The sequence below is a fragment of the Galeopterus variegatus genome, unplaced genomic scaffold (genome assembly GCF_000696425.1).
Source record: "Galeopterus variegatus unplaced genomic scaffold, G_variegatus-3.0.2 Scaffold309, whole genome shotgun sequence".
In the NCBI taxonomy this organism is placed as follows: Eukaryota; Metazoa; Chordata; class Mammalia; order Dermoptera; family Cynocephalidae; genus Galeopterus; species Galeopterus variegatus.
This window is the reverse complement of record NW_007726420.1, coordinates 75,130-98,033: the sequence shown is the minus strand read 5'-3', so window position 1 is coordinate 98,033 and position 22,904 is coordinate 75,130. Positions and strand designations below refer to the sequence as shown.

Sequence of the window (22,904 nt, the reverse complement as noted above, 5' to 3'; positions counted from 1 at the left end):
GCTGCTGATTGTTTTTACCAAACATCCTAGGGGTAGGGCTGTTTACACCAAGTAAGCCCTTGGTCAAATAAAGACAAGGCTTGAGAATAAATCTTGTAAGGGAGATTCTAAACAAGTCAAATAGTGATAGTCATCTGAGGATGGGGCATTTGAGGAGCTCCAAACCCTTTCTGCTCCTTCATTGGCTTGGAGGCTGCTTTTCAGAGCCACATAGTTATTAGGCTGTTAGTTTTCAAGGCTACTGCAGAGCTGAGGAGAAGGGGATGAGAATAGGCTAAAATTTGAATGCCACAAGTTTTCTATTCTTACCGAAATTCAGCCATGTTTCTTAGATATTCTCTGGATTGCTACAAACCTTCAGCTAATTTCCAGAGTTCTGAAAAAGTTGGTTTTGGCAAATTTTTTTTTTTTGTGCTCTTCTCAAAAGCTTTTACAAATGAGCAGATTTTCAGAGGTCCTTCCTCTACCATGCCAGAAGTGTTTTTCTTAAGAGTTATTTTTATGGTTTTTTTTTAAGTAAAATTTGCATATATTGAAATATTCAGCTCATAAGTGTACCATTAGATGAGTTTCACAAATACATACACTTGTATAACCCAAACTCCTATCAAGTTATAGAACATTACCACCACTGCAGAAAGTCCTTCATGCCTCTTGCCAGTCAATCCTCCCCCCACCTCTTCTACCCCTGACTCAGTCACTCTTCCAATTTTTTCACCATAGGTGGATTTCGCCTGTTGTAGAACTTCACGTAAATTGAACCATTTCAATATGTGCTCTTTTGTGCAAGACAGCTCTTGCTCAGTATGTTTTCTAGATTCATGTCTGTAGTTGTATAAATCAGTAATTTGTTCCTCTTTATTGCTGAGTAGTATCCCATTGTACAAATATACTAGCTTGTTTCTTATTGATGGATATCTGGACTGTTTTCAGATTTTAGTTGTTACATATAAATCTGCTATGAAGACTTTTGTATTAATATTTTTTTCTGGGCATATGCTTTCATTTCTCTTGGGTACATATGTAGCACTGAAACAGAGTGATATTTTAAAAACATAAATGGTCATGTCTCTCCTCTGCTTAAGACCCTCCAACAACTTCCACTTCCACTTAGAATAAAACTTATGTTTTTCATTAACTTGTCTTAGTAAGTCCTTTATGATCTGGCTGCTACCTGTCTCTCCAACCTCGTCTCATATCATTCCCTCTCAACCAGTCACACTGGCCTTTACACTAGCAGTTTTCTCTATCTGGAATGCTTTTCCCCCTGTTCTTTGCATAGTTGATTCTTCTGAACATTTGGATTTTAGCTAGATTGAACCTTATCACATAGTGAGAAGCAGACATGACTCTATTTTAAATCTCTGCATGGCATTTCTCACTATCTGATATTTGGTTAGACTTTTTTTATTTGTTTAATGTCTGTTTCTCTGCACTAGAATGTAAGCCCCAGGAGAGCAGGGACATTTTCAGTCTTATTTACAGCTGTATCCCCAGCAAATAGAACATCACCTGGCATATGGGAGGCAGTCAGTAAATATTGGATGGATGGATGGATGAATTAATCTTTACAGACTTTAAGTAACAACATAAACAACAGTTGTTTTTCAAAAAGAATTTCCATTGAGTCATCAGATTTCTACATTTGGACATGGGTATTATTGTTTTCCCTAGCTTTAGGAACCAAGTTTAACTTAAGAAGACTATAATTTCCCCAGAGTTAGCAAAGATTTAGGTAGGTTAAATCAATGCAGATATTCTCAGGTAGCTATGGGCCAAATTCTTCATTCCAGAAATTCTGGATAAATATACAAAGTGTGGTACCCCTAAAATCTCTTAATTCATTGTTGGTTATCTGTAATTATGTATTGGATGACTTAAGGAATGCAACTTTCCTCAGTGCATGTTATGTATGTGGCAATGGATGGTGTTAGAAGAATGAGGAGATCTGGACTTGTTCTCATTATTGTCTGTATACTTTGTGTAGGGAACTAAGCTAATCTAAGGAGATACTTGGAGGGATAAGATCCAATGTCTGTCCTTGATGGGCTTGCATTCTAATTGAGAATATCAAAAAACATGAAACAATAAATATCAATAAAAGAAACTGTATGATCTGTGCCAAATGACTGGTATAGACTGTAATATGGACATTCACACTATGTGGATTATCTGAATAAAAATCTAAATGATAACTTTTTAAATTTGTGTTTCTCTCAATTTGCAAGGCTTTTGGTATATTCACTGATTTGAGTCTAGTTTGGAAAGAAAATGAGAGTTAGGAAATATCCCATTTTGGTTTCAGTTTCAACTGCTGTTGATTTATTTTTAAGCCTCTTTATGGCATCAGGCCAAAAAAGCCTGCCCTGACAGACTCGTGTATACAGACCCAGTCAAAAATGCTTTCTGGGAAACTAATGTGCTTAGAAGAAATTTCCTAAAAAGTGACCAGGAGAACTTCAGTGACTTCTGTAGACTGGGAATCCCCTCAAGCTGGTGTTGAATACTCGTTGTAAAGTATAGGCAAAGAAGGCAAAGCTTCCTCTTCATAGTTGTGACTCTGAGTTCTCAGAAGATTCCCTTAGTTGGTAGTGTCTGGTAATACAGTTTACATACTTTTGATTACCATGATTCTCATCATTCACAGCCAGCCTGAACAGAGGGCAAAGTTGAGTGCTGGCAAAGGGGATGGCAGACCCTTAAGATCATCATGCCTGGGAGGGCTGAGAAAAGCTGTTAGGATCCATTTTAGACCATGCAGTGTTTTACTTTCCTCATATTTTATAGGATGATGGGATGGGATGGGGATCTAGAGATACAGTACATAGTTCTGTTTCTCACTTGCTCTGTGATTTGGACAGATTGTCAGGTCTGTCTATGCTCCAGTTTTCTTATCTTCAAATGCACATTATAATACCTAACCCATCTACCTTTCAGGTCATTCTAAAGATGACAGGAGATTAAAAAGGTATTTTAACAAGTTTAAAAAGTTTTTCACTAGCCAAAACTTCAGAAATATAGCCATCTCTCTGGCCAAGTTTGAGCTCATCTCCTAGGTGCAGTGAATATTGTTCTCTTTCTCTCAACAATGAATTTACCTGTGTGGTCAGGTATATCTGTTAGTCTACGACACAAGCCATGGGTATGACTCTCCTGGTGGAACTGAGAATTGGAACCATGCGGCATTTACTCATAGGAATGGACTTACTTAGGTAACGTGGCTTACCTAGGATAAATAAAACCACAAAGTGAGTTTACAAAACAAGACAAGGAAAGCCTATTTCAGCAGTTTTCATTGTATTGCAGGTTCTAGGCTGAACAATAAAACAGAAAGAGAAATTAAAGCCATAAGGATTGGATGGGAAGAAATAAAATCTTGTAGATGATAGAATTGTTTGCACAGAAAACCAAAAAGAATAACAAATTTTAGAAATAATAGCAGTTTATCAAAATGGATGGTTAGAAAATCAATGTATTGCATTTTCTACACCAGTAACAAATAATTTAAAGTTATTTAAAAAGAAATAATTTACAAGAACAACAATAAATATTTAAAATATAAAATACTTAAGAATAAAACTAACAAAAAGCAAGCAAGACTTGTTTGTACAAAATGTAGATTAATTTTTCTAAAATAATATCAAGTAAAATAATGTTGAGATTAAATACAGTGTGTTTACTCTCTTGATAAAGTTTAGCAAAACTAAAATTAAATAATTTGTTAGGGATGTGTATTTAAATGATAAAACTGTTTTTAAAAAGCAGGGAAGTGATAGTTGCACAACAGAGTGAATGTACTTAGTGCCACTGAACTGTACTTAAAAATAATTAAGATAGTACATTTTATGTTATGTGTATTTTACCACAACATTTTCTGAAACACAGAATTTAGGATAGTTATTATCTTGGGGTTGGAGGAGGCAAGAGAATGGGGTAGGAGGAACACATAAGTATATTTGAAGTTATTGTTAATGTTCCAGTTCTTGATTTGGGTGGCAAGTTCATGGGTCTTCATTATATTACAGACTTATAAATATATGTATGCATGGATCAGGGATTGAACAGTGTATATGTTATCAGCTGTAATGATATTAATCCAAATATGTATGCCTGAGGTTCATTAAAAAATTAATTTACCACAAGTTCTCATTTCAGGGAAATAGCAAGAGTAAGTTTTAGATCCCTGGCTCCTCATTTGGAGAGGAGCCAAAGAAATGTATTACAATTATGCCAGTACTTTTCTGAGTCATTTTATATCTTAAATATTGGGAAGTCTCAAAAATATCTATTATATTAAATTGTAGCAATATTTTGGCTTATTAGTGTGATTGAGGATGTAAATCATATTATCCAGAATGGGTCATTGAGTTTAATCCAGAGAAATCTTCAAAGAAGTCTTGAAGAGGGAGAGCTGCAAAGATTATGGTTAGTGAGATAAACTTAATAGATGAGATGGTAGGAGATAAAACTGAAGGATAGGTAGAGAAGAGCAGGAGGTGGGAATTGGTTCCCTTCCCCTCCCTCATCCTCCCTTCCTCTTCCCTTCTTTCCCCTCTCTTTGTCTCCCTCCAGTAGGGCAGGAAGACTATGGATTAAAATGTATTGACAAATCTCAATATAGGGAATCTCAAGACATGCATGGTTTTTAATACAGAGTGTGAAGGATGGCTGGTTTCTATATTAACAGTCTGCAAAAACTGCTTAGTATTAGAATTTATTTTATTAAAATTAGCATGTTAAAAATCAATATTTATTGCATTCTTTCTTTTGTGCTAGGCATACTGTTTTATTTATAGCATTTAATCTTAAGGGCCATTGTATGACGTGTAACTGTTTTATAGTAAGCTAAAATGGGATTTCATAGCAAGATTTACATCCAGGCAGTCTAATTCGGGAGCCTCTTAACCACTCTCCTGCAGTTTCTTTTGTCATCGGCCTCTATGGACAGATAATATCTATGGCATCAATCAGTAAACAAGCACACCTGGTCATCTTAAATTAGAAGCATAAGCTGTCCCTCAGAAAGAAGCAGCTTCTCTTGCTTAATCTGCCTGACCAGGATCAAAAAGGTGTGTCAGAAAGTAAACTGGAAGGAAATCGAGGATACACTCAGCTGTAATTTTTTTTTTTTTTTTTTGGTCTTTTTTCATGTCCGGCAACAGATCGCAACCCTCAGTGTCACGCCCGTACCGGACCGGGACCGGCAACGGGATCGCAACCCTCGGCATTGCGCCCGCACCTCGCTCAGCCAGTGAGCGGGAACCGGTCTGTATGTGGTATCCAAACCCTCGGCGGGAGCGCTGCCGCACTCTTAAGCAGCGCACCGTAGCAGTGCGCCACCAGGCCAGCCCGCTCAGCTGTAATTTTGAAAAGAATTTAATGAAGTTTCTACTTACAGAGATGTGGGCAGGATTAAAGGAACCAACAAGGGATGTTGAGGGCATCCAGTAGAAAACTTATCTCTCAGAAAGGGGAAAGGGTGTTACTAGAAGCTAGTAATAAGTTCATTGCACATCAACATAAATAACATACTTTTATGAAAAATAACTATTTCCCAAAACAAAAAAAATTGGTGAAAAGACTCGCATTGTTTTGCAAATCCCTTTAATGTCTGGCTTAATAGAAGTCAGCTGAATTCTCATATCTACTTCTGCATTTAATTTGTTACAATGTTATATATGTCATGGAGCCTCTGCAAAACTCATTATTATGAAAATAGTTTTGACTTTGTGGGCTTCCTAAAAATGTCTCAAGGACCTCTGGGGTAAGGGGAGAGAGTCACACTTTAAGAACTTAAATATTATGTGTATAATGTAATATAATCTGTGCTCATTCAATTCTTTGATAGCTGTTATATACTGAACACTTGAGACTATCACAAAGCATATGTATGATATTTAGTGTTTATATTAATTAGAACCTTTAATGCAAAACAAATTTAAAAAGAACACTAGTGACAAAAGAAAGTAATGAAAAAGTATAAATTATGCACAAGACTATCACCAGGATAAATTAGAAAACCATGGTATTCAAAGTGTCTACATGTGTTCTAAGTGCATTATTCAGTACAACACATGCTGGCTGCTTAGTTCACCTGGGAGAGTGTGGTGCTGGTAACACCAGGGTAACGGGTTCAGAATCTATACCAGCCAGCTGCCAAAAACAAAAACAAATACAAAAAGAATACAACTCATGCCAGCTATAAAAATTGGAAGATCACTTGCTATACAACTGGAAGACCACTTTGTGCAGGATCTGATGGAAAACTTTTGGTTTCTGGTACTCTAGGCAAGTCTTACCAGCAAGTATGGAGCTGTACCATGGGTGCCTCAGAAATACAAGTAAATATGAAATGGTTTCAATCCTGAAAAAAACAAATACAGTATTGTAAGATAACCATTAGCTGAAGGCCAACTATGGAGGCTCAGAGACCATCAAAGAGTTTCTATGATTGCTAAAAGGAGTCTTCCTCCTAGGAAAGGAAGACTTTATAATCAGATAAGAAGAATTATGTGTTATAAATGCTAAAATAGAAGTACGGTGTAGGTACTGGGGTGGGGAGATGTGATTAGTTCTCAAATGTATATGTGTGGGATGCCTCACGAAACGATTATGGCAAGTAACTCTTTAGCTGAATCTTGGAAGATGAGTAGATGTTGGACGAGTAGATAAAGAAGAAGGGTATTTCAGATATAAAGTAGCATGGAAACTGCAGATGTAGTAATCAAATATGACTGGAGTAGAGAATGCAAAGAGGTGACAATTAGCAGCATTTGGAGATAGGCTGATAGCATGGTTAGCAATGTGGACTTTATTCTGAAGACAACAGGAGGTATTGAAATGTTTTAAAAGGAAAATAATATACTATTTGCATTTTAGAAGTTGTCAAAGAAAACCAGACCTGGACAATAGTTAAAACAGATTTTACTCAGTGACTATTGCAATAGGGGGAAAGAGACCTCAGTATGGGACTGGGATCAATTCTGAATACAGCATGGACAAGTGGGGATTTATAGTGTAGAAGCAGGGTAGGTTGAATGTGTCAGTGGATGGAAAATTACTAGGGGGCAGGGTAATTTTTACTAACCTGACCTAACAGGATTCTCACTGAAGGCAGGCCAGGGTCTTCAGATATCACCCAGGGGATGGTGAGGGATGAAGTATTTGACCAGACGTTGAGGGTGTTTAGATGTTGGTGGGGGATTCTTGCTAAACCTAGTTAGCAGGATTCTTAATAAAACTGGATTCAGCAAAGACAAACACAGAGGTTGAGACCTAGTTGAAAAGATGGCTCAGTGGAGCCTGACTACAGTTTGGCCAAGGAGAGAGTCTTTGTCGAAGGTGTCTTTGGAGTAGTGTTGGAGGGTGGGAAACTGAGCTAGGGAGACTAAGGAGGCTCTTACACTGGTCTCAATAAGAGGTAATTAGGGCCTTAACTAAAACTTTAACCATAAAGATGGGAGAGAAAGAAATGAACTGAAGAAATTTAATGTAAATGGATTGCACTTTCAGGTACTGTCCTTTGGACAGATGCTGAATGTAAATGGCAAGAGGTTTCCAATCCTTGCTTTGATTCCTGTCATCTTTTTTAAAGTGCTGAATGGAACTTGCGTGTGTGTGTGTGTGTATATAGACATAGGTATATTTGTTGTTGTATTGACATACATATTAAAGGCAATTTAGTTGATTTTGTTTTCAGGAACTTGCAACAACTTAGGGTGTGATGAAACATAGGCGTATGGCCTTATTGAAGAGAGGTCAGGGTCCAGGTAGGGGGAGAGATGGGGCAGCCCTAGTCTTTTTTGGAATTGCTGTAGATAACAGAGGTGCTAACAGAGAACACACCTTGAAATAAATTGCCGTGTTTCTTAACTCATGCATTTGGGAGGACTTTTACAAATATGGCAGACAATCATTTGGGAGAAGAGATAAAATCTGAGGACACTATAAAAGTAAATATATTTGGGGGAAATATAGTACATTCCCTCTTCCTCCCATAAATTAGATTTTTAAACAAAATAAATTAGAATTTTATGAATATTTTGTTCCATTTTTAATCAAAATCTTCAGAAAATGTCTAGTTTTAATTTTTGTCATTGTTTGTCTTTTTTCTTTTTTTTAGGAGAAAGAATCTTGAGATATGATGTAGTTTAATAGTGCTTGTCATACCATAAAATGTATCATTATTTAATTTTCTTCAAGCTCTTACTGACAATTTGTCCTTTGTGAGCAATTTAAAGAAGATTGCTAAATCATTATTTGTGGGAAATTATGTAAAGTCCATAATTCACCTCAGGGCATTTCCAATTTAGTAGCAGTTTATTGAGCAGCACCAAGTAATTATATCTGCATGTAAGATGCCAGGATTTGGGGGAAGTAGTTATTTTTCTTTGGCACTTATGTGAAACTATGGTTGCAGTGTACATGATGATCTCAGACTTGCTCAATTTCATTACTAGTGTCTGATAAATAAAATTTGCAGAAAAGGCAAGAAGCAGCAACTAACGTTGCCTCGCCACCCCCCTCCAAAAAAACCCTAAACTGTTATGTTTGTATGTACTACTTATAACCTACAGAATGAGTTGGCCACATCATAAAGATTTATGTGCCTATAAAAACCTAAGAAACAGATACTGAGATAATACTGTAATACTGTGTATTAATTCCATATGAGTGTATGAGGTACCATACTCAATTGCCAAAAATAATTAAGTGTTGTTTCTTTCCTACCATTTATCCAAAACTACTCCATCTGTTTGGAAGCTCCTCTTGGTTAATTAGAGGAAATAGTCCTGTGTTTCTAAGTCACTGTGGGTATTTGTCATCTAAAGTTTCATATATTTAAAATCTAACCTGCAGTCTTCTCTGCTAAACAGCATCTTCCTCCTGATCTTCCTAGTCCTGTTAGTGGCAGTACTATTCTTTCAAACCTTAAAACCTCAGCTTTTTTTCATGTTTCCTTGTCTGCCTCAACTGCAGAATCAAATCCTTAGCATTTTCCTAGGTTCTTTCTCTCAGCTTCAACCTTCACAGCCAGTCTGTCACTATCTCATTCTTTTCTATAGTGTACTTCTCTTTTTATTCTCACCATTACCACATCAGTTTAGCCCTTTTTTTAAATTGTGGTAAAATACACATAATCTAAAAGTTACCATTTTAACCATTTAAAAGTGTATGATTCAGTGGCATTAAGTACATTGACAATGTGGTGTACCATCACCACAATCTAGTTCCAGAACTTTTTCATCACCCGAAACAGAAACCCCATACTTATTAAGCAGTCACTTCCCATTAACCCCTCCTCTGAGCCCCTGACAACCACTAATCTGCTTTCTGTTTTTATGGATTTTCCTATTCAAGATATTTCATATAAAATGGAATCATACAACATACAGTCTTTTTGTGTCTGGTTTCTTTCACTTCATGTTTTCAGGTTCATCCATGTTGTAGCAAGTATTAATACTTTATTCCTTTGTGGCTGAATAATCTTTTGTTGTGTATATACAACATGTTTAGCTTATCCATTCATCTGCTAATGGATATTTGGGTTGTTTCTACCTTTTAGCTACTGTGAATAGTGCCGCTATGAACATTTGTGTACAAGTTTTTGTTTGAACAACTGTTTCAGTTCTTTTGGGTATATACCTAGGAGTGGAATTGCTGGGTCATATAGTAATTCTGTTTAACTAACTGCAGAGCCAGCCCTTGTTACTTTTCACATCAGTATTGGTGACTCATTGATAATGGCATTTAATATCAATGAATTATTCTCTTTTTAACTTCAGTCCCTCTGATTAAATTAGGGAGAGTCTCAATTTGGTATCCGCATGGCTTTCAAACACTTCACCAACTATGTTAATCTTCCTTTTAACACATACAGACCAGGCCTGAGACGTAGAACCTTTGGCATACAATAGTGTCTAGTAGGAATTTAGCATTTTTTCGTTGTATTTTGTTTGATCATTACATTTTATTTCTGTAGCATGTCATACTGATTTCACATGTACCAGTAGTGAGAGTTTGCTTTTCGTGTAAATGTAAGTAAAATAAAGTGGTACACAGAATTTGCAATAAAGATATGATAAAAAAAAAATTGTAAAGATGGTATGAGAATGACTTGAAGTTTGGGAAATAAAAACCTAAGCTATTGTTATGTATTTCAAACTGATTCTCCCTTCCCTAGTCTCTCCCACTTCCAGGTGACCCTCTATGCCATTCTCAGAATAATTTATAATAACTTGAATAGGGTCACTATCTTAATCATGAACGTTTAATGAATCTTTGTTTTGTACAGAGTAAAATTCAACGTTGTTTAGCTAGGCATTTGATGCCCTTCATCCTTTACTCCAACCAAATAAATCTAATTATTATTTCTAAAATTCACTTTATATTTCTTCTACCACTGTACACCCTCATGCCATTTTTCTGCTGTAAGTTCCTCTCCCCTTACTTTTTATTGCCATTTAATAGGGCGCACTAGGTACTTTACTGTAGGATAGGACTATAATGACTTTCTTATTGAGCTTACTCTTGTGGGAGAGCAGATATCTGGCACAGGAATAATTTAGGCACAGTTACAATTGCAATAAGTAGTGCGATGGAAAAGTAGAGTATTATGAAAATAAATAAATAAATAGGACACCTAATCTAGTTGAGGTTGAGGGGGTGGTTTCAAAGGCTTCCTGGAGAAAATGTCATTTAAGCTGAGACCTAAGTGATTAGTAGGCATTAGCTTAGTGAAGAAATGGGCAGAGAGAATAGTATGTGCAAAGGTACTGAAGTGGGAACAATCTTGGCTCAAGTATGTTAATTCTTTCATATACTTATTTCTATGAAGAAATTTAGGTATATGTTATCTTCTCAATAATAATGAGCTGGTCTGTAATACTTAATCTATTTTTTTTTTAAATACTAAATTTATTATGCAGCCTTAACTCAGTGAAGTTTTATTTTTAAAGATACTTAAAAAATATCCACTGTCAAGGATTAGATTCAGGTCTTAAAACTATTCAGGGAATTTATATAGAAGTTTCATTTTAATATAGAAATTTATATAGGTTTATATAACATAGATTTGTTATATATCTATATTATATATAATGTATAAGAAATAGCTGATTATAATTCTATAGCAAATATTTTCATTTTTCAAATGTATCGGTGCCTATACCAAGGGTGCTATATCCACAGGTATTGATATTCAAAACCGTACCCCACAGATATGTACAATCAAATTATGTTTCAATAAAAAAAAGGAGTGCTGTATCAGTCAACATTTTTGATTATGTGCAGAGAAACCAACTCTGGTAAGCTTAAGGAAAAAAGGAATTTTATCGGTTGTTGAAGAATGCACAGGAAGACTGGAGAATAAGGCTTGGAAAATGGAGAAGGACCTAAGGGAGGTATCTGGCAGGAAGGACTAGCCAAAGTTATGAAACAGGAACATGTGTTAGGACGCCACTACTGTGAGACTTTCGCTGCTGCTTTAAATAATTCTCTTACTGTTGGCATCTTTGTGTGACACTAGCTAGAGTTCAAAGTCTAGAGTAGGAATAGCCTGGTTGAGTTCCTGTTCTGGCTGCAGGGGAGGATTTCCTCCTTTTCGTTTCTCTCTTTTGTCCTCTGATCAAGATATACATAATAAGAGATTTGCCGCAAGTAAGAAAGGGGTTTGGACTAGAAAGACCCCCCCCCCCCCAAAAAAAAAAAACCAAACAGCTATTCTTCACAACGACCCATTAAAATACATTTCTAAACAATTTTGCATGATAATAGGAAGCTGTATACTTCTTGGAATATAAAATAAAATTGTTAAAGGCATCTCAAATGTTCTGGAAAGTATATGGCTGTTTCTGTTTTAAGTAGGATTGTGGTAGCTTATTAGAGAAAAATGCTTTTGATTCTTTTCAAAGTACAGCAGTCTTAGATATCCCTAAATTCTATAGTATAGGCATGGCAAAAGAAATAGATTAGATTATGTATTTTTCTAAGAAACAGAATCACAGAAAGTAAAGGTGATTGCCAGATATGCATATATATATTTATTTTTCAACATTTTTATTTGGTAGATAAAAACATTTACATTTAATATGTGTCCAAGATATTGCTATCATTTATAACAATAGATAAAACCAAAATTTACAGTAAATACACATATTCTAATTACTTCAAAATATCTCAATGAAAAAAAGTTGAAAAAAATCAAATTAAGACCAGTGCTACTAATCACTCTTAGAAGTTTCCCGTAGCTTACAATTTTTTTCATAGTACATTTTTAGAATTACAGTCTTTTTATAAAACAAAATGATGCATAAGAACTTTTTTCTAGATATTTATGTGCCACATGATATTTGGGGAAAGAAATATGTATTTGCATGAAAAATTATTTGAGGAATGTTTTACTACACACATGGCTGCTTTTGACTAGTAAGGGCTTGACTCCTTGTTAATGTCTCCATTGTAACCACAAATTAGTAATATGGAATGTAGATCAAGTAAAGACAGATGACTTCTAGAGACAAAATGTTTTCATAGTCACAGCAAAATTGTTTATAAGCATCAAATTTAGAAGATTCTCTAACCTAGAAAGGCATGAATGTATATTGCAACAGGCGGTACAAAGTCGGTTTCCTGTTGCAGAAGTCACAGTTAAACTTGTTCTAGGTTTTCAAATCCTCTTTTCCAGGACTTCATACTTTTTGGTATTTAAAAAAATTCTTTCTTTCAATTTGCTGTAATGAGAAAACAAGAGTTTTATTTACCTGGGCTCTTCTTGTTTCCCCAATGATTAAGAGTTGACATGTAAAAACATATAGCAGGGAAGGGAAGCTATTTTAACCAAGGACCCCTTAATGGAATATTTCACACAGGATCATAGCAAAATCTTTCTGCAGTTGTTCACTTGATTTTCTTTTTTCAGAAGATCTGTCTTGTATAAAACCGATTATAACATGGAAGTAATCTGGTAACTTACCTTGATTATAAGGCTTGCTTGCTTTGATCTGGGATTTAGGCATCGTTTTCCTTTATTTGCTTTCAGGGTGATACTGTTAAGGGAAGATCCAAAAGAACTGTAAACTTTGGATGGAAAAACATAAAACAGACAAAAAAGCCTCCATCATTGTCATCTTCATCAAATTTATTACTTACATCACTTCTATTTTGTCGCAGTTGTTACTTGGGTAGATTATGGAGGCTTTTTCAATATCTGCCACTTTCACAGCTTTTACTCCAGGGCCTATGCAAAGACAACGCCCCGCTTTGAATATTGGGAAGCCTAGAACAGATCATAGTATTAGTTAGTTATGCATCTGATTGCAGCAAATTTCTGTGGTTTATAATCCTGGTGATGAATGTGAGATGAGTTTTCATTAAGGATAAAAACAGTGATTTATTAAATAGCACTTGACACCACTGTTAGTGGGCAAGAAGTTAAGTAAGATAGTGATGATTTTCTCTTTAAATTCGTAAGCAAACCATTAAAAAATAAAGGGAAGTGTGACGAAAGTTTATTGGAGGTGAAGCTTGTTTGCCTTTGCTTTTATGCTCAGGAATTTTTCCAGGAAGCTAATAATATTATGTCATATAAAATCTTCTTAAACAGTTAAAACTATTGCTAAAGGCTCTTGCTAAATATTGTAGCCAAACCAAAAATTCCATGAAGTTTATCATCCCTCGTTTCAATAATCATCTCTAGTGTCCTAAACATTTCCAACATTCTCTGCCAAAGCTGTAATACATTCTAGTGTGTAAGATTAAATAAAAATGTACCATGTCTTTTAGGATAAAAGTGGGAAAAAAGACATTTGAAACATTAGAATAGGAATTTATAGACTGAGAAGTAAAAAGTACTATATACCTTGAATAACCGTAGCACAGAATATCACAGCCAAGGCTATAGCCATGCTCTTCGCACTCATGTTTGTTTATTGCTGCTACTGCTGCTGCTACTTCTGCTACTGCTACTACTTCAGCTTTGATGCTCTTCCTGGAGGGAATAGAAATGCTAAGCGTGAAAGGAAATTCTTAATTGGTATATATAAGGCATTTTATACAGCAATAATCCTCTTATGGCAACAGGAATTTCCCTCCTTGAGTCATGCTCCTTTATTGTTTCCAGAAGTTTCTGTTCTCATCTAAATGTCACTGTACCTTCCTATTTATTGTAGTAATGAAAGTAATACGAATGTGAAAGCACTTTGTAGAGTTGTGCTGTATAAATGTAGAATAGGGTATACCCAGATGGGAACCAGACTTATTAGGGTAGCTTTTCCTAGAAATGCATTTAATTGTTTTACTACTCTGGGCAGGAAGATCGTCTTCCCATTTTTCATCCTTTCACCCTCTGTCTTCCACATAACTATACAAATGAACACTCTAAAAAATTTTTTTATTATCTGACTTTTGCTGTTAAGCCCAAATTCTTATCATAGATAAGGCCTATTTTGCTCGACACCAGATGACCTTTATTTAACTTTATATTTTTCCTATGAATGCATGTCTAAAGAAGTCTCCCTGTACCTCTGTTTTTATATCCATTTCTTCTTGCATTTTTAACAATTTTTACTTTATATATATTTTAGCACTGTTATTTAGTACATAAAGTTATATGGGTTATGTTATATATTATTAAAAAATGATCCTTTTTTCTCATGTGATGTTTTTACCTGTTGGATTCTACCCGTTTTCTTTTCATTGGTCTTTACCTTTTCCTCTTAAGCTTTTAAGTCTGTTTTAAGTTTGTCACTTATGGAGACTTAAGAAAATAATATCCAAGGGACTTTTAAGTGAGTGAGATAAATAAAATAAAATATATTTACAATATAGCTGGTAATCTATAATTTTTTTTAATGCTTCCTTGCTGCTTCTTTTCTATGTTTTCTTTCTTTCTAACTTTATTTTCTTTAGCTTTTTTCTTATGTGATTTGAAAGGAATAAATTGTTTTACATTTTTCCATTAACTCTTAAAGTTCTTAAAAATTTTTTACCTGAATGCTTCTAATTATTTACATCAACCATAAATAGTATCTTCTATCTCCTCCCTTTGTAAGATAAGAAAATCACTCTTTCTTTCAAACATTTCCTCCAGTACATGAGCACAATAGCATGGTTCACAATATATAGACAAGCAATAGTGAATATTTGTTTTCCAGCTAAAGATGTGCTGCCATGCAGCTTTGGTATAAGACAATTTCTGAAGCAGGAATTCTTAATTAATTTTTTTAAACCCTGGAAATTGACATTACTTAAAATTATATTATTTTAGTCTGTTTTGTGTTGCTATAACAGAATACCTGAAACTCGGTAATTTATAAAGAAGAGAGGTTTATTTGGCTTATGATTCTGGGACAGCTGCATCTGGCATGGGCCTCAGGTTGTTTCTTCTCATGGCAGAAAAGTGGCAGGCAGCCAGAGGGTACAAGCAGATCACATGGCGAGAGGACGCAAGAGAGGGGAAGCGAGAGAGAGAGAAGGTGCCAGGATCTTTTTAAGCAACGAGCTCTCACGGGAACTAATAGAGCGAGAACTCACTCATTAATCCCCCCTCCCCCAGGGAGAGCATTAATCCATTCATGAGGGAACTGCCCCCATGACTCAATCAGTTTCCAACATTGCCACATTGGAGATCAAATTTCCACATGAGTTTTGGAGGGAACAACACATCCAACCTCCATCATATATCATACTTTTTCAAATAGACATAATTCAAATTGACATAAAACATGACTAAAATCTCTTCCCTTTGGGCCGGCCCGTGGCTCACTCGGTAGAGTGCGGTGCTGATAGCACCAAGGCCTCGGGTTCGGATCCCATGTAGGGATGGCCGGTTCGCTCACTGGCTGAGCGTGGTGCTGACAACACCAAGCCAAGGGTTGAGATCCCCTTACCGGTCATCTTTTTAAAAAAAAAAAAAAAAAAACTCTTCCCTTTGCCTTCACGTGTGAGGTACTGCTTAGCTGTGTAGAAAGCTCATTGGTCATGATTTTCTTTTTTTTAATTTTTATTGAATCATAATTGATTATACATATTTTGGGGGTTCAATGTTAACATATGTTGATCAAATCAATATCACTAGTATATATATTGTTACAAATTGTACTTATTCTTTATGCCTCTTGTCCAATCTCTCCCCATTCCCCTCTCCCTCCCCCCTCCCACCACTGACAACCCTAGATTTCTTCTCTCCCTCTGAAAGAGTAATGGTTACTCTGTTAATTTGTTGTCTACATGATCTGTCCAATGCTGAGAGGTGTGATCAGGTCCCCCAATATTATCATAGAGCAGATGCTTCTTCTGTCACTCTGGAATGGGCTTTGTGGAGAGAAACATCTTCTTCTTTTCTTTGGTCTCTGCTGATGACTTTCCTTGTGTCAGTGTACTCCAGTGGCTGGTGGACCATCTGCGTGATGATTGTGATGTCTAGCCACTTTTGCAGCAGCTGTGGTTACTGTGTTGGCTGTGGTGGGCCACTCACATGGAGGTGATGTTTTTGGCATGCTCCTTAGTGCTGGTGGTGTGCCTGGTTGTGGGTGGGCATCTGGTCCCCAACTCCAAGCCTCACGTCCCCTGGTGGGCCCCAAGGCACTTGTGGTGTGCCTGGGCCAAAACTAATTTGTTGTCCTTTGCTTAGTTCTAAAATGGGGAACTTCCTGTGGGAACCAGTACTTGAGCTGTGTGGTTGAGCTAAATTGCTGCTTTGCTGCTGTTTCCGTAGGGAAGGCTTTTTATTCAGCTCAGGGTTTAATGGTTGACCTTATATGTACTTCCGGCTCTCCAGAGACCCAGTGCACTTGGGTTGTGTAGAAACTCTGATCTGGGCCTGAGTCTTTTCATCAAACCGCAACCCATGCAATTCTATATTCCTGACCAGTCTCCTCTGAGTGGTCCTGTGCTAATTGGGGAGTGGATTGGGTGTCCTTGCTGTGTCCCAGTGTTCCTCTGGTGGGCCTGTCTCCCCCGCCACCCATGCTCCAAACACTTCCCATGGGATGGGCCGTGCACTGGTTCCTTGCAATGATTCACTCACTGGCCTCTGAACGGCTCCTTTTTTTTCAGTTGTTGTGGCTCCTCGTTCCTGTGTGGGTCCACAGGAACCCTATTAATGTTCTTGCTGTCCTGGGGGTGACCAAGACCCTCTTCTCCCCTGCCACCTCCAAGCAACTCCATCTAAAGGGCACAGCTGCGGCTTTTGCCAGATCCTGCTCCGTGCACTTAGCAGCTTCAGCCTTGAAGTGGCCATGGTCCAAAACACTCCGAGCAGTTTTTTCTTTTTCTCATCATGACTTATCCCACCTTCATGAACTCTGTAGGTTTCTCCTCTTCTTCCCCGGAGCTCTAGTGGCCCCAGCTTGGCTGTTGTTGCTTTTTTGTAGTTGGAAATTGGTTGATTTGTGGGAGAGAGTGATGCTGGGGACCATCTATTCCACCATCTTGACCAGAAGCCCTACCAAGAGCCACGATTTTCTCTTTCAGGACTCTCTGGATGTTGTTTTACTGTCTTCCTTTACTGTAAAAGTAATGCCTGGTATTGTAAAAACACTGGAAAATATGGACAGTTAATAAGAATAGTACAGCCAGAGAGAACCACTATTCTAATTTTCCCCTGCTTTGGATATACACACACTCATACTTTTCACCTAACAAGTTCAACATCAGACTGTGTCAGGCCTCTATTTTGTTCTGTGTGCCAGGATATTATATTTATATGAGGGGTCTTCAAAAAGTTCCTGGAAAGATCCATATTATCTTTTAATTCCATTTCTCCACAAATCTTTTGAAGTACCCTCGTAGATACATTAGGAGGAAGCAGAGGAGAAGACGGAGAGAGAAAAAAATCCTTCCATTGTGAAGAAGACCACACAGTAGTCTATCGGGAGGATGCTGCTGCTGCTGCTTGCGTGTGACTCTACAAGGCAGGGGGCTGTCCCTACCCTGTGGGTACAACCTTGTCCACTTTTCCTCATAGCTACATCATAGTTTGGATGCTGAGGAAGGTTTATTTACTTCTTTATTTCAAGTCTTCAGGTAATGGACCCCAAATTAGGCAGAATTGGGAGAGGGATTGGTTTTGTGCTATAACCTCTTCACCTCATTTCCTTGAGCCATGCAAAAAGTAAGCCTAATTAGGCTTTGGCAAGTGATACTATGGATGCGCTCTCTTTCCTTAACTCTCTCTGTCTTTATTGCCTTTTCCTCTCAGTCTTCCTGCCTTACAGTTTCCCGGAAAGCACCACCCCTTTTTATAGTAGTGCACTAGCTTATTTACACATTCATTCAAAAAAAGTTTATTTTAGGTGTCTGTCACATGCCTGACACTTTTACAGATCTTGTAGATAGAGCAGTGAACAAAACCAACCAACTTCCTTCTTGTGTCTTCTAAATTTGTAAATTTCTGCCTCATTGTAGAAGACAGTCTGCTTGATTTCTGCTGGCTCTGTAGATGTGTGGGATCAGGTTTGTCTTCAGGATTGTGATTTGTTCTGGCCTAAATACTCTGATATCACATGAGGAAGATTAATTTATTTCAGAATATCCCCTCATCTAGTAAGCCTGAGGTACACGTTCTTTTGCTTTATATAATGTGGTTCTTCTAGCGTGGAATGCACTTTCCTCTCTTTTTCTGAATCCTTTAAGTCTTGATATCTTTATGAAGGCTTCTTCATTACATAGTAATTTCTTCTTCTCCTAACTTTATAGAACTTACTGGCTTGTCTAGCTTTATCCAGTAGAAATATAATTTAAGCCAGGTACATAATTTTAAATATTCTAGTAGCTACATTTCGAAAGTAAAAAGAAACAGGTGACATTAACGTAAATAGCATATTTTATGTAATCCAAAACATAAGAAAATAATATCACTTCAGTGTGCAATCAATGTAAAACCATTAAATGAGATATTTTACATTTTTTTAAGTACTAAGTCTTCAGATTGAACTAGCACATTTCAAATGCTCAGTAGTCACATGTGGTTAGTGGCTACTGGACAGTGAGAGTCTAGTTATTCATTTGGCATTTAATGTATAGTGCCTTGATTCTTAATCTTAAATTATAGCTGGGGATGGAGAGGAGGAGAGAAACTTCTCTAAATTTCCATAGTAATTTTCTTTTTTCTCTATCTTCACTGTCATTATATATCTTATTTCTCTTTCTCTGCAAGTACAAAAAAGATTATTATTCTCTTTTTAGTAGTGTTGGCCTTTTTTACTTGTTTCTAGAATTGAACTATTCTTTGTTTTGTATTCCCAGGTTCATCCACTCAAGCAAGTCTCCTCTTGAATTTAAAGGAGTGTCCCAGGAAACTCCTTTTTGTAATTAATTACCAAAATCCTTAAAAATTCCATAATCTATGACTTATCTGAAGTTTTAAATTAAGCCTCCAAATTATCCAGTTAATGTAGAATTTTAAAATGTTTTCATGTTTGAAGAGATTAATGCAAGTCATTTAATGATAATTCCCAACTCATCATTTGCTATGTCTCTGAATAGTATATTGCCTGTAAAAGAAAAACAAGGTAATATCAAGGATATTCCGTTAAGTTAGTTAAAGTGGGTTAGAAATGGAAATTAACATTTCCATTTATTATAAATCACCATGACTTACAGAATCCTGTTTTGAGTTTATGGAAGGCAGATGACTCATTCCTAGGGAAGAGGTTGTCAGGCATGAGATGGACACCTAAAATAATGTGAATAGACTAAACTGAAACTGATTAACATAGAATCCCTAAACTCTTAAAAGTGCAGTAGCACAGTACCTGATGTTCTTTTATAAAAAGATTAAGGCATTTAGGGAGCTGCTAGTGGATTTTTCAGGAACCCTTGATAGATTACTACTTCTGTGATTTTCTTGTAACATTATTAAAATACTGATCCAAGAAATTAGACGAATCCTGCAAACTGTATTCAAGAGAAATCCTGGAGACTATAGTCAAGGAATTAGACAAATCCTGCAGACTGTATTTAAGTACCATTAGGAACTGGGCAAGGCTGTATTTTTCTCCCCCAAACTTGGAATAAATTATATAAATAGCAAAAAAATTATTAAGGCATGGAAGAATAGTGCATATTTTATTGCTATTGGAAAGAGTTCCAAAGTGACAATGAATTTTGAATAAGGATGTTTCTGAGTCTACACTTGATCTCTTTCTGGGTCTTTGACATAAGAAGGCATATTCTAAAGCTGTATTCTGCTAATGCAATCTGGTATTTGAGAATGAGATGTACCAGAGCTCACATTTCATGAGGATGACTTCATCCTTGATATGTGCTACCCCAAACATTGAAGTCTCAAGTACATGCACAAAAGAAAAAGTGGCCAGTTTTCATTGGCCACCATCACCATACTGACCTTCCCATGCTTAAGAGAACCACTGCTAATCTACCTTTCCTTTCCTTGTCAGCATGCCAGAGGAATGGAATCAGAACCTTGGCACACCTTGTATGAAAGGTTACTGAACTCTGTTCTGAATTTCTGATGGTAAAGGAGAGGCATTTATCTATACTCTGAAAGATGAGTACAAAGAGAAGAAATAAGCTCTTAGCTTCCAGTGATTGAAGATTTGAAAAGTAGTTACTGATAGTTCAATTTACTTTGCTTTCCAATTATGCCTGTTCATGCTATTCAGATACAGGCTGTCTGCATCTTGTTCCTGGAGTTGGATGGTTTCCCATTGGCTTAATTAAATTTATTGTACAAGAGGGGGGTTTCCTGAAACATTTAAGTGATAGGTGATTTATTAAACTACAACACTTTCACTTTCTTGGAAATTAGTTGAATAAGAATTTGATCTACCATTCCTCTTCTGAATGGAAAACAGTGTTTTCTACATTTTTGAAAGAAGAGTTATCAAATAACCATTATTTGCTTTTTTAACCTGGCAAAACACGGTATATAAATATAGTTTGTTTTGTCTATAACCAAATTTATTTGCCATGAAGTGTTACTTTTTGCCTAGTCTACTGCTAAGCTAATTTTATTAAAGTGCAATTAACAAGTATCAAAGAAAAGCTACTCAATTTGTTTTCACAGTAATTCAGAAGAGAAAAAAAAGAACATGGGTTCGAAAACTAATTACTTTCCTTTAGAATTTTAGGTAAAATTTAAAAACCACATTTGTTAAAATTTAGAACACAGAATAAATGATAAGTTCTGTTACCTCATTTAATAGACTAACCCTCTTTTCCATGTCCTCTATACCCTTCACAGAATCTTTGTTGGCATTTGCATGTATTTGAGCCAGGAGCAGTGGGTTGTACAAAACAACTTCAATATCACCATAAACTTCAGAGAAATAATTTTCCTCACAACAAAGGCAGCTCTGTGCATGGCCTTCAGTTGGCCGCCTGGAAAATGACTGCAGTCAACAACTGCCAGGTCAATGTGGATGTTCATGTTAATTTTTCAAGTTGGGAAACAACATGTCTATTATTAGGGGTTACAGACATGTGAGGGATTAGCAATGAGCAACTTTACAAATAACTAACTCAAGGAAGCTTGATTCAATAAGAAGGGACGAAATTGTGCAGTAGTTTAACTTATCATTAGTTTATTGCCTCTGCTACTCCGAGAAGCTGGAGAGGAGGGGAAAATAGAGCTGGCTGATATTATTTTAGGGCTTGTTGGAAAGAGAGTAATGCACAAAAGAGTCTTGCCTGGAGAGATGAGCTGTGCATGTGAATGTTAGAAGAGCTATGTCTGCAAGGTATGAAGCTGCAATGGATATTTGCATGTTTGTTTGTTTTCATAAGGTATAAGTAAAATGGTCATTTATAAGGAGCATTTCAGTACACATAGTTTGCCAGTTCAAACTAAGGGTTAACTAAACTTAATGTTTTAGATAGAAGACACAGTCAGGAATGTAAAAAAAAAAAAAAAGAAAAAAAGGAATGGAAGAATATTTTTGTTGCAAATATTTTATTATATTATCTTGATACTTAAATGACTTTCTTTTGGATTCAAAATAAGAACAACATTTAAATATTTAAATAGGCTTTTAAAAAAAATTTGTATGTTATGCTGAATGCTATTTTCCTTTTTAATAAAAAGCCAGTAAAACATTCCTGTCACTTTCCTATTTCTAAGACTTTCCTGTCATCCTATTCCACCTTAGAAACCACAATATAGTTTACTTTCTGTGTTTCTTGCTTCCCTATTCTTACTTTTAATGTGTGTGTAGGTGAGCAGTAGGTGTGGTCACAGAAATATGGCTCACTGCTCAGCTCTGATTGCTTACCTCTTACCTTGCATCTGTACCAACAGGGGGCTGGGTATGTGGTGATGGAGACCTGAATAATTGCCATCATTTGTTTAATGTCTGCCATGTGACAGGCATTGTACATAGTGTCTCACTAGTGCTCACAACAATTCTGTAAGAAAGGACATCATCATCCTCTTTTTAAAGAAGAAAGGGAGGCTTCAAGAGATTATGTAACTCTCCCCCAAATCAGTTAACACATTTAGTAAGAAGCAGAGTTAAGGGACAGCAGCAGTGAAAAAGCACAGGGGAGGGAGTTCCCTTCTTCTGTGATGAAATAGGAGTGAAAGGCACCCTCAAAGGTCTGACTGTGTAACTCCCAGACCCAAACCTCCCTGGTAAATGGAAAACACAAAAGAAGATTAGAGCAGAAGACCAAGCCTGGAACAATTTGGGATAAATAGAATCTGAGGGTCCTGGTGAGAAAGCAGTTAAGGAAGCTGGGAAAGGTCTAGAGCCCCATTTAATTTACATTTTGTTGAATATCAAGAGAATGATTATTGTGAGACTTGTTAAAACTTGCCTTTTGTTAGTAATGTTTATCCTTTGTTTCTCCATGTTTCTAACAGCAGTAACCCTTAAAAAACCTCAGAGCAACAGATGCTTATTCCAGGGACGGGGGGGGGGGGGGGGGGGGGGGGGGGGGTTTTT

The 22,904-nt window shown here is 36.5% G+C and overlaps 2 protein-coding genes across 2 annotated transcripts in view; one reads left to right on the top strand and one right to left on the bottom strand.

Annotated features, from left to right (window-relative positions):
• Window positions 1-12,689: 12,689 nt before the first annotated feature.
• Window positions 12,690-14,006, bottom strand: CXCL11 (chemokine (C-X-C motif) ligand 11). Its single transcript, XM_008567314.1, has 4 exons — window positions 13,859-14,006; window positions 13,150-13,276; window positions 12,974-13,046; window positions 12,690-12,731 (listed from the first exon to the last, which is right to left on the bottom strand). The coding sequence occupies exons 1-4, from the start codon at window positions 13,917-13,919 to the stop codon at window positions 12,690-12,692; spliced, it is 303 nt and encodes a 100-aa protein (XP_008565536.1). The 5' UTR covers window positions 13,920-14,006.
• A 7,573-nt stretch (window positions 14,007-21,579) lies between these two features.
• ART3 (ADP-ribosyltransferase 3) overlaps window positions 21,580-22,904 on the top strand; it is a 63,379-nt gene continuing 62,054 nt past the window's right edge. The window contains exon 1 of the mRNA XM_008567313.1: window positions 21,580-21,701. The gene's annotated coding sequence lies outside the window, so the exon portion shown is untranslated. The remainder of the gene's footprint in view (window positions 21,702-22,904) is intronic.